Here is a 12,025-nt window from a genome sequence, read left to right as displayed (position 1 = left end):
TCTTTGCTACTAATATTAATAGGAACTTCAAAACTATTTTCCAGAATAGCTATACTATTTTATAATATGAAAACAAAGACTAGTGACCCAGTTTCTCTACATCTCAGCTAGAAGCTGGAGTTTTATTTTAGTAATTCTTATGGGTATATTTGGTTTTTGTTTCTACTTTGCTTTTCTGTTAGTAAGATGTGTCAAGCTCCACTATTATCTTTCTGATACTTACTCACATATGAGATGTATAAATACAATTTGCTGAATACATTTAGTGTTGCATGTATGAGTACTTGTTTAGGGCTGACCACTGGGATTGTATACATGTTTGATAGGTGATCCAATTCCTTATAATTTAACATAATTTTCTATTAATTTTATAGACTTGTAATATATTCAATAATATTAGAATTTCATTCTTACACTGCCAGTTTTTTAAACTGCTTAGTGAGATACAGACTAAATTTTTTTTTTTAAAGATTTATTTATTTATTATATGTAAGTACATTGTAGCTGTCTTCAGACACTCCAGAAGAGGGAATCAGATCTCGTTACAGATGGTTGTGAGCCACCATGTGGTTGCTGGGATTTGAACTCTGGACCTTCGGAAGAGCAGTCGGGTGCTCTTACCCACTGAGCCATCTCACCAGCCCAATACAGACTAAATTTAATTCATAGTATTAAAACACTTTTATTTTTAATTAGGTTTTAAAATACTGTCAAAAATCATGCCAGAAAACGAGAAAGAGCCAGCTCAACCTACTACCAATGAGGATGCACTTGATACAGGTAACTTCCTCTGGACTGACTTTTCTTTACAAACAGAACCTGGTGACTCATAGAAGAGGGCAATTGCACAGACAGTTGGGAATTTACAAAACCAAGACTTGCAGTGGTAAGGAAAGGGAAAAGACACAGACAAGAACATTGGCTCATGATTTCCTATTGTCTGAATTTTTCTTCTCTTTAATGTTGTGACACTTACTACTTTGTAACACAATACAAGCAGTGCCATAGTATGCTTGAGTCAGCTTTTCCAGGCTCCTGTCCATCAACTGTCTATACCTCTCCCCAGAAGCATGAGAGAGGCCATGGTGGTAGTATTTCCTACTAGCAGACAGCAGTTAAGTGGTTAAGTGAATATTTTGAAGTCCTAAACATTTTGTTAAGTGTTTTTTAGCATTATCCATCAATTTGCATCATTTGACTTGCATGGCCACCAAAATAATATCCATATCATTGATTTTTGGAGGGAATGAATTTGTTGATGGACATGTTCTAGGAAAAGCTGACTCAAACATCCATCCTGATGACATCATATCATCCCTAAACTCTCTGTTTTCTGCATACACCATCCAACCATTGCCTAGAACATCAAACTCTTTTAAGCAAGGTTTTGAGATGTCTCTGCTTTGCTAAGCCTTAGGAACTTACCATACCTCAATCTTCACTCGTGTATATTTCACCCAAAACATTAATTTTTTAGGTGTAAAGCCATCTTTTACAATGTCTTATCAAACATAATTATGCACTAAACTCTTAAAAAGGCCTATCATTATTTGTGGTGATCACAAGAACACAGTATAAGGCAGTTAGGGTGCTGTACTCAACACAATATTTTTATTAACAACCCAAGTCAATCTTTCTCTCATGTTCTGTCATTCACAATGAAACTGCTGTGGTCAAATCAAAATACTAATTATACTACAAATAAGCAACAGATTGGGTAATTATTCCCTGTCCTCAGTTGAATTAAACAACAGATGAAATTATCAAACTTTGGCAAATTGTTGTAGTTATGTTATTTTGTATATGCTAACAGTGTTTTCATATGACTCTTATTTATGAATTATTTGGACAATAATTTATAATACAATTAATTCCAACTTTATAATCAAAGTATGTTTTTACAAGACAGAACATTTTAAAATTCAGGGCTATAGTTTTACCAAATACAAAATGGTATTTCACAGTACAATCAAAGCTATGTTAATTAAAATGTGACTAATGGTCATGAATTTCTATTTACTATCTTTTATTTTATATGTTCATTATACAGAATGGAAATATGTATGAGGTATGTGTACACTATAGCTTGCATCTAGGATGTTCTTACCTTAGTGCTATTAGAAGATATAGAAACTTTTAAGCCATGGGTCTTTGAACTGAGAGTATACCTATAGCAGAGCTTGCTCAGTGTGTGGAAGGCCTTCAGTTTGGCCTCCAGCCCTGCAAGTAAAAAGAGAAAGAAAGAAAACCAAAATGATACAATGAATGGGGTCAGTGGAACTTTTCCAGTTGATTTCTATCAAGTAGGCTTTGTTATCATGATATTGGTTTTCAGGAAATCATACCCTGTGAGTAGGCCATGGCCATGGTTTTTGTTTTGTTTTGTTCTGTTTGATTTTTATGACTACAACTCTATCAGTCAGAAATAGTCTGCTATAAGCTTTCCAGATAAGAAGCCTCCTGCTGACATAGCTCTACTCTGCTAGATAGTAGGTTCTCAAAGTGTGTGTGAGATGTGTATTGCCAAGATTCACTCTGCTCTGCACTTCCAGAATATAGACGTTTTAGACCTACAGTAATCAGTTAGATGCAATTGAATGCTGAGTCATTCTTTGATGCTTTGAAATATTTGGATTATGATGTATTATATCTGTGTAATAGATTATGTGTCTGAGTTCCAGTCTACATCCTTCTAATTCTTGTCTCTAACATCCCGATAATATGAAGCACATTTATTTACCTTTTAATTGGTAGTTCCTTTTTTGTTTACCTTTTCTCCCTCAAACTTGACTCTATCTTATTGGACCATGTTAATCAACACAATAACTTTATTTTATATAATATTTCAGTAATTTTATTTTACATATTTTATATACTATTATAAAAATTACCAATTCTATGTTGTCATATATTAAAATAATATTCCACTTATTTAATTTTTGAGTGTATATCCTCTCATCACTCCTTTTTAAACTTACTGAATCATTTTATATTCTCTATAAAACATATGGTTAAATTTTATTTGATTATTCAGAGATATGGGTGCAGTTATAATTATAAAACAGCTTACTGTATTCTAGCTTTTGTTGTTTTTATATTTAAATACACATGCATATACATATACAGCAACAGTTATTTTCTGTCATTACTAGTATTGGTGAGAGCTTGCCATTATATTAATTGCTCATGTAGTAGTGGATTTCTTTGCTCTTAGAAGCTGTCAGTTTGATCCACATTATTAGCAACACTGATATTAGTCTGGAAGCTCTTCTTGCCTTTCCCTTACATCTATTTAGCACCTAATAGAGGAATGGCCATTTTATTACAACCTCAGTCTTACAAGGTATACCTGCTACACATATGTTTTCCGCATTTGTGATTAGCACCATCATTTTTACAGTAGTGCAGCTGGAATGTGCCTGTCAGAGCACAAGGATGTAAGTCCATTATCCTGTTGAACATTCACACAACTTACAATTAGTTCAAAAGCTAACATATTTAAAACTACCTTGACAATATTTGTGCTGAAATCACCAGGGATTTTTGACTCACTGTATGATAACTATTTCCCATTGCCCTCAAAGGGAGGAATGACAGAAATACTCTTTCATAGTTCTGAAAAGCTCATAGGATTTGTAGAGTCCTACAGACTCATTTGGCAGTTTGGCTGTACATATTTATTGGTTCAGTATGATGGTGAACATTTTTCTCTTTTAATTTTATTTTTTGAGAATTTCATTCATAAACACTGTGTGTTGAAAGATAATGATGGATCTTAGCTGTCAGCTTCATTGTTTGAAGAGTTCCTGAGAGATAAGTAAAGCCTATCTCTGAGTGTTTCTTAGGGCATTTCCTGAGAGATTTACTAAAAAGAAAAGAAGACCATCACTCAATATGAGCAGCACAATCTCCTTATCTAGGAACCTACATGGAGGTAAAGGAAAAAGAGGAGATTGTCATTACAGCAGGTCAATTCTTTTTTACTTCCTGGCCATCTTTCTGGGAACTACTCTGTCACACCACTCCTGCCCTCTCAGTATAGACCATGATGATGAATCTCAGCTGTCCTCATTTTTAGCCTAGATTTCCTTTATCTTCAGTATAACTACTCTCCACTTTTACTATTGGTACATGGCACTATAGTTAGCACATAAAACTAATACATAATTTTATCTTGCATCCCATAGGTAAAACATGTCTTCAAATAAAGGAGCTCAAAGACAAAGAAAGGGCATTAATGCTTGCAGGTATCACAAATGCATGCAATTCCCATCGTTAGCATTTTGACATTTATTTGTTGTCCTTAACAAATTGTAAATGAAGAAAATTGTGTTTATAATGTTTGATAAGTGTGTCATTTCTTTAAAAAATCATTTTTACTTATAGTGTATTATATATAATTTATATTTTTCTTTGCTGTATTGTTTAATGTGCACTTGCAGAATAGGGGGGTATATCAATATGAGTGTTCTTCAAAAATGAATAGAATTAAATATCATATAGTGGGAAATGCTTTACATAAGTGATGGCTTAAAATCTTTCCATTTCTATATATTTTTAAATTTCCTCTTATAACACAAAATACATTACTTTTATTAATATAAAGTGTTACTATAATAATCTTCATTATTACTAAAATTTCCTTCCTCCGCCTTTTACCATTCTTCACCTACTTCCATGCTCCCCTTTCTGAAGGGCATGGATTCTGATATGAAATGTGAAATACCTGATTGTAGTCCATCTTTGTCTAGGGCTTGTGATTCACCTCCCCAGCTTTCCCAAGTGCTCTAATTATACTTGTGTACCATATCTGGATTAGATTTACCTTTATTTGAATTTCCTAGCACTGAAATCATAAAATTCCCACAGTATTTTCTGTTGTTTCCTTTCTTCAATATAGTTTCCAGATTTACTAATTCTGAGATAAATCACTAGTTCTTTTTCAATGCTTAGTATTATACCATGGAAAGTATATAGGGTTTTCTTTGCTATTTGTTTTTCTTAGGATTAGTGTATTTTCTATCTTACATTCTGCAAATAAATATCATTGTCCTGAGATGATAATCTAACTCTCATAAATAAAAACTTGAGATGTAGTTGCTTATATTGTAGATAAATTTAAATTTGTAATGTGCTTTCAAACAAGCAACATGTTATCTTTAAGAACTTTTAAATTTTTGGAGATTCTAAAGTAACAAGTCAAGATTCCCCTTTTTACATTTTCTGTTTTCAAATATTAACAGTATCTTTGTGTAGAATATACCTTTCCATCCAACAATATTTATTTATTAATAATATATGTATTTCCATTAGAAAGATAACCCAAAGTACACTTGCTACTTTTGGTGAATACTGTGGTTTGAACTGGATTCCTCATTACACAGTTGCTAATGAATTCTTTTTATCAACTTCCTGTTGTGATGAATGCATTCTATAGGGAGTTAAGCATTGTATAATACAGAGAAAACGTCCAAGAAATTCCTACTGTGCCCCTTCGTATTTATAGTACTGTTGTTCTTTTCAGGGAGAGCAGCTTTACTATGTAGCTTCTTAGATTTTCTTTTATATTGAGTCAGTTCCTTCAAACTATATATGAATTATATGCATATTTCCGCACACTGAAATGTTTGCTGTTTGTTTTCTAAAGAAAATGCCAGAATGCAAGGCTTGTCAGAATTCTTCTTCTCCAGACATGAGGATAAAAGGCTTTATGAAAGTAAATCAACAAATACAGAAGGTGAGGTCTGAACATGAGCCATGTAGAGAACGTTCTGTCTGAGTTTGTGTTCACTCAGTTGCTAATTCGTGATGTCAGCTATGTGATTTCACTAAGAAATAAATACTATGTATTCTTATTAACATAGAATGGGAGATAATTAAAATATAATATTTTAATATATTATGCCATTCACGAGTAGCTAGTAATCATCATTGTTGGGAACTTTTTCTAACTACTGCCACTTTGTTTTTGAGTTCTGTTATCATATGGGGAAAGTAAGTCCAAAGTCTCAGATCCTAGGGGATCTGAGAACTTCCCAATGCCTGCGTAGCTTCCCTTGTAAGGAGACAGTTGTTTGAGTCCAGACATATCAAGGAGAAATTCTCCATCTTGCTGGCAAGGTCAAACTAAGTTCATGTTTGTGCCTCTTTTTCTGATTGGTGGAAACTGCCTTGCTTGACCTCTTATATCAAAATATGGATAGACAGTCCTACATCCACCCACTTTTCCTTGCTTTATGTTTTTGTTTTTGTTGTTGTTGTTGTTGTTTGTTTGTTTGTTGCCTTCAGGTTTCAATTCAGCTTCCAAGTTTATTCTGCAGTACTGATTAATAAGTAGTGGCTTGAATACAATAAATTGTCATCTGCATTGACCTGGTGTTTGAGTTATTATGTTGGATCTAAGCAGAACCTATGGCAATGATAGATCACACCACAGATTGTTTATGATTTGTTATATAATTTCAGAAATGAGTGAATTTTTAGTGTTGCAATAATGCTGGCACCTTTCCGGTTAATTGCAAAGAAGCTTTAAAAGTCTGTAAGTCTTGGTTCTGCAAAATCTAGAATTGAAATATTGTCTAGTAGTTAGATTCTGTAGTTTAAAAGTGGTTTTAGTATTGTGTGTGGGAAGAGGTGAAAATAAGTAAGAGGATGAATATGTTTCAGTGTTGATGTTGGAAAATTTCTCTGAGGATTTATAGCTTTATAAAAATGTGAATTTGTTACCATTGTGGTCTTTTTATTTCTTTCAGTCCAGTACAAAACTTGAATATAGTTTTATGATCTTGGTTTTGAGTTTATTACATATAATAAGTTTTAGAACCAAATTAGTTTTAGACAGAATTTCCAAATATAAAGTGCATGATTTATGAACCAATTAATTAAGAATACTTGGCCTATCCAACTTTTATTAATGTTCAAAGGTATTTAAGAAATGGCTTTTGCAAGAGCTTTGTAATCTTGCATGCAAAAAAAAAATGTGAGCATACACAACACTTTTACTCCTTCACAGAAGTGACAGCTAAATAGATTATTAGCAGAATCTCCCATGGTAGCAGACAATACATAAATACAACTAATGAGAAGAAACTCCCTGTTTTCCAGAAGGCCAATTTATTTAGTCTTTAGGCATTAAGATAAAAATTAAAAGATAAGAAGAGCTTAGTGAAATATTAGTGGACACATGCCTATTAAAAGGAGCAGAGCAGAATACAGGGGCAAAATCATTGTAAGCATAGAATAGGGTGAGTTCAAACATGAGAAGTTAGTTGGTTCAGATAAAGTAGCAAATGTCCAGGCCACAGTCAAAGAGTTAGAGTTTCAGGCTTAAGAGTGTAAACTTATTTCTCTTTCTTGTCTGATGTTACACGACCAAAGCCATTGCATGCCATGTCTGAGCAGACTACAATTTAATTATGGAATAAAATGTGGAAACATTACTTATTATCACGATAAAGGCTTACAAAGTAATTGACCTAGGAAGAATCAATGAAAAATTGAAAGGATTATTAAATGTGAAAGACATCTGATATATATCAAGAAGGAGGTATAGGATCCATAAATTCTATAAGGAATTTAAGACCTTTTGTTGGACCAGTCCTTATAGGAACACAGTAGATAGACATAAGGAGTTGAATGACAAATAGGGAATTTGCTAGGCATGAACCTTTGCATTGAGGCTGAGGCTCGTGGTTTGCTGTGAGTTTAAGTCCAGCTTGAGATACATAATGCAGCTCTTTCTCAAAAAGGTGTGTGTGTGGGGGGGGGTGAATTCAAAGGTGATTCAGTCATCTTAGATGTTGGTCATGAGTAGAAGGAAGAAAAGTAATTTTAAAGATACACACTTTACAAATGAAGTTGGAGCCTTCATGTCTACTGCTAGCTGACTTTCCTGGTAAAAGCCAGGCTGATGACAGGCAAAGAAAACCTGCAAAATTTTTTTCTTAGGAGATCATTGATCTCTATCAAATTCTTCTTTATGAAGAAATAAAAAAATACATTAGGGAAAGTTATTAGAGAGAATATTCCACCCCTTTTTTACAATTAATTATTTAATATGGGGGAGGGTATTGATACATGTATGAGAAGGTAGGACAACATGGTGTCAGATGCTTTCTTTCCTCAATGTGTGTCTCTAGAAGCAAACTCAGGTTATCAGACTTAGTGGCAAGCACCTTTACCTGCTGAGCTGTCTTCTTACTGATCCCACTTCAAGGAATGGTTGTCTATAATATTTTACAGTGTTGAGTGTATTTAAAAGGATAGAAAATGTACAAATATTTAATTCTGTCACTAGAATACACATAGTGATTGATTTTCAAAGTCATGTTTCTCAATATAAAATTTAAATACTATAAAATCTGCTCCTTTTACACATCTAGGTTAATGACTTTTGACGTGTGTGTGTGTGTGTGTGTGTGTGTGTGTGTGTGTGTGTGTGTGTTTAATGATCACTGCAAATAAAATTTAGTAACATTTTCATGTGGAAGGTAAATCGAGAAACAGATAAATGTGCAAGAGCAAAATGTGTCCTGTCTGTCTCTGAAAGAGGGAAGTAAGAGTATAAGCAGCTCACTTCAATGCCCAAAGAACAGCAATTCCCCATGCGGAAGAGATGAATCCTAACACATTTACTAAAGTCACAATTTGAAGAAGGGATGAAGCAGGCATGAGAATATTGTTGGTGCTGTTCATTTGTAAAAGGACACAAGTGACAATAAATTCATTTGTGAGGAAACACTTTGGAGACATTCAGGGAAAGCGCTGTGATTGCCTGAATAAAGACAAACTGGTTTTGAAACTTCAGATTTTAAAGAGCCGATAGGGACCAGGATAGGCCACAGTGAGACATTGTATGTGGAAGGAAATTGGATCCGAGTTCGTAGTTGGCTCCAGCTCTCATAATATGGCAGTTAGTTCTAGCATCCAGAACCATGTAGCCCAGTATGATAAGATTCTATGCAGATGTGGCTCTGCCATCAAAAAGGATGTTTGAATTGTTCCCCATATATGAGACTTTGTTCCCAATAGAGGATGGATGATCTGTCTACAATGAAGGCTTTATATGGTAGAGAAGCTATTTTTAAAGTCAAGAGCACTGCGTTTTCTTTCTTTTTTTTCAATTTTTTATTAGATATTTTCTTCATTTATATTTCAAAGGCTATCCCAAAAGTTCTCTATACCCTCCCTCCGCCCTGCTCCTCTACCACCCACTCCCACTTCTTGGCCCTGGTATTCCTCTGTACTGGGGCATATATAGTTTGCAAGACCAAGGGGCCTCTCTTCCCAATGATGGCCAACTAGGCCATCTTCTGCTACATATGCAGCTAGAGACATGAGCTCTGGGGGTATTGGTTACTTCATATTGTTGTTCCACCTATAGGGTTGCAGACCCCTCAGCTTCTTGGGTATATTCTCTAGCTCCTCCATTGGGGGCCCTGTGTTCCATCCTATAGATGACTGTGAACCTCTGTTGGGAACAAAATAAAAAAGGGTGGGGGGAGGTCCTGGGGCCCTAGGGAAGACCGGAAGGAAAAAGATGCCCACATTCGCCAGAGTTTCCCTATTCTCTGGTCAGTCAGGCTTGGGAGGGCTGCTATCTACCCTATCCACTCATCCCTGGGTGGGGTGGGCATTCCTCTATCCCACTCTTCAGGGGGTGGTCAAGGGGCAGCCCTGCCTGCCCTCCCCCACCCTCCGAGCTACTTTGCTAAAGCCACCATGGTTGTGGAAGAGAGGGAAGAGGGAAGAAGTTCCCAACACTGACCAGAGTGTGCAGCAGAACTTGAAGGAGCAGAAGAGCAGAGACTCTATGGTTTTAGAACTTTATTATAGAAATGCAGGGGAAAGAGAGAAGGTAGAAAGGAGAAAGAGAGGGGGGGAGTGGAAAGAAGAAGACAAAGAGGAAGTGAAGAGGAGAGAGAAGTGAGAGAAAAGAGAAGTGAGAGGACAAAGGAATAAGAGAGTGAAGTGCGGGCTGAGCACCCCTTTTTATGGTCTTTTTATGGTGATGCTAGGTAACTGGGGAGGAGTTTAATCTAAAGGTCAGAAGCTTGAGCAATTGCTTACGTGACTACTGACCATGCTTCTGTTGTGGGGGCTGTGGGAGGTGGTACCTTAGGCAGAGGCCAGAGTTCCAGGAGCATGAGGGAATGCCTACCGTGTCATGTAGGTGAATTATGAGGTCGGGGTTCAGACCTCAGCTCGACTGGAGACCAGCCTGCAATTCCTCACCCACCTCCACTTCTGTGTTTGCCAGGCACTGGCATAGCCTCACAGGAGACAGCTATATCAGGGTCCTTTCAGCAAACTCTTGCTGGAATGTGCAATAGTGTCTGTGTTTGGTGGCTGATTATGGGATGGATCCCCAGGTGGTGTAGTCTCTGGATGGTCCAAAGAAATGAGACACTCTGAAAAGATGCTAAGCTACGTTTTCCCAAAGAGTATTGAGATTAAAAAAAATATGAGAATGATCAATGTGATGGACACAAAGGAAACACATTTTCCAAGCAGCTGGTAAACAGTCATAAGATGTTGAATTATCTATTATCAAGGGTGTAATGAATAAATTATGTGAGGATTAAATTTAGAGAGCATGAAGAGGTGTCTGTAGAACAAACTTGGTTCCATTTGCCCAAGTGAGGTCTCAGACTGAACCTTCCTGTTGCAGAGGACCAGACAACATCACTCTCATTTACAGACAGGAAAAAAAAATCTCATTCTTTGGCCAATGCATCTGAGCAACAAAAATGGAGTTAGGAGCCAGGCATGGTGGGTGTGTCTATAATTATACTTAGGAAGTTGAGGCTGGAGGGTCGCCATCAGTTTGATGTACAATAGAATTTATAGCAAAAACATATCTTAATAAAGACAGACAAAAGGGGTTGGGGCGCCGGGCGTGGTGGCGCACACCTTTAATCCCAGCACTAGGGAGGCAGAGGTAGGCGGATTTCTGAGTTCGAGGCCAGCCTGGTCTACAAAGTGAGTACAAAGTGAGTTCCAGGACAGCCAGGGCTATACAGAGAAACCCTGTCTTGAAAAAAAAAAAAAAAAAAGGGTGGGGGGGGGGGTTTGGGGCCATTTCTTAGTCAGTGAGAGCCTGGCCTGAGTTCACCTCCTAAGTATCTTGACTACTTCTCCCAGAGTCTGCAGAAGATGGAGATACATCAGTTTATACTGGACTAAGGTTATTAGCTCATCTTTCTTAGGAATGTTAGATGGAAAAATCTGACAAGCCCACTAAATGTGCCATTGAGAGAGCCTATATTTGGAGACTGGTTGTATTTTGAACAAATGCACAGGCAGAGAAAACAGATGCTTGCATGTAGTCCAGAGACCCTTAGATTGCAGTGCCTCTTAAGCACTAGACAATAAAAAGGAAATGAAGAGTATTAAAGTCCACCATGCATACATTAGTTTAAAACATCCATAAGTACCTCTGAATTCTGGGCCTCCTATCTTATCCTACATATGACACCATACCTTATCCAGATTTCATACCATACTGTTTCATTTCCCTTACTTCACTACATTGAAATCTTAATTCCACTTCATCAGAGCATTATAGAAATTGATTAGCATTCACAAAATGAGGCTAAGAATGGCACAGTCAAGAAGTTTTCGGAATGAGTCACTCTGATCCTTATTTGCCTGGCACTGAATGAAGCAAAGCAAGTGTTTTGACTACAATAGCAACTGCCTGCTTGCTGCCTATCAAACCCTTCTGACTTCTACAAAGGACAACATATCTTTAACAAGATGTTTAGATAGACGATCAATATGTTCTTTTAAATTAGTATCGGCTTGTTATTTGGTCCTTTGACTATCCACAGAGATGAAGATATGTGTCTGTATATGAGTTAAAAAGGAAACAATGCCACACTCAAAATGAACACAGTAATATATGTTCAGGGTATGCTCAAAGCCAACTAAAACACACCAAATTAGTGACCCTAATAAATTATGAAGGAACATCCAAATATTCAGAAGCAAGCAGTATGTAAGATGTTTGAAATATGCAGAAAAA

At 36.3% G+C, this 12,025-nt stretch overlaps 1 protein-coding gene across 1 annotated transcript in view; it reads left to right on the top strand.

The window, feature by feature from the left end:
* Positions 1-12,025, top strand: part of Ccdc178 (coiled coil domain containing 178) — a 360,500-nt gene that overhangs the window by 20,206 nt on the left and 328,269 nt on the right. The window contains exons 3-5 of the mRNA NM_027616.3: positions 697-780; positions 4,188-4,247; positions 5,648-5,737. Of these exons, the coding sequence (NP_081892.2) occupies positions 720-780; positions 4,188-4,247; positions 5,648-5,737 (211 nt within the window). The 5' untranslated portion in view covers positions 697-719. The remainder of the gene's footprint in view (positions 1-696; positions 781-4,187; positions 4,248-5,647; positions 5,738-12,025) is intronic.

This window comes from Mus musculus, chromosome 18, assembly GCF_000001635.26.
Source record: "Mus musculus strain C57BL/6J chromosome 18, GRCm38.p6 C57BL/6J".
NCBI classification, from domain to species: Eukaryota; Metazoa; Chordata; class Mammalia; order Rodentia; family Muridae; genus Mus; species Mus musculus.
The sequence above is the reverse complement of the archived record's forward strand: the minus strand, read 5'-3'. Positions and strand labels throughout refer to the sequence as shown.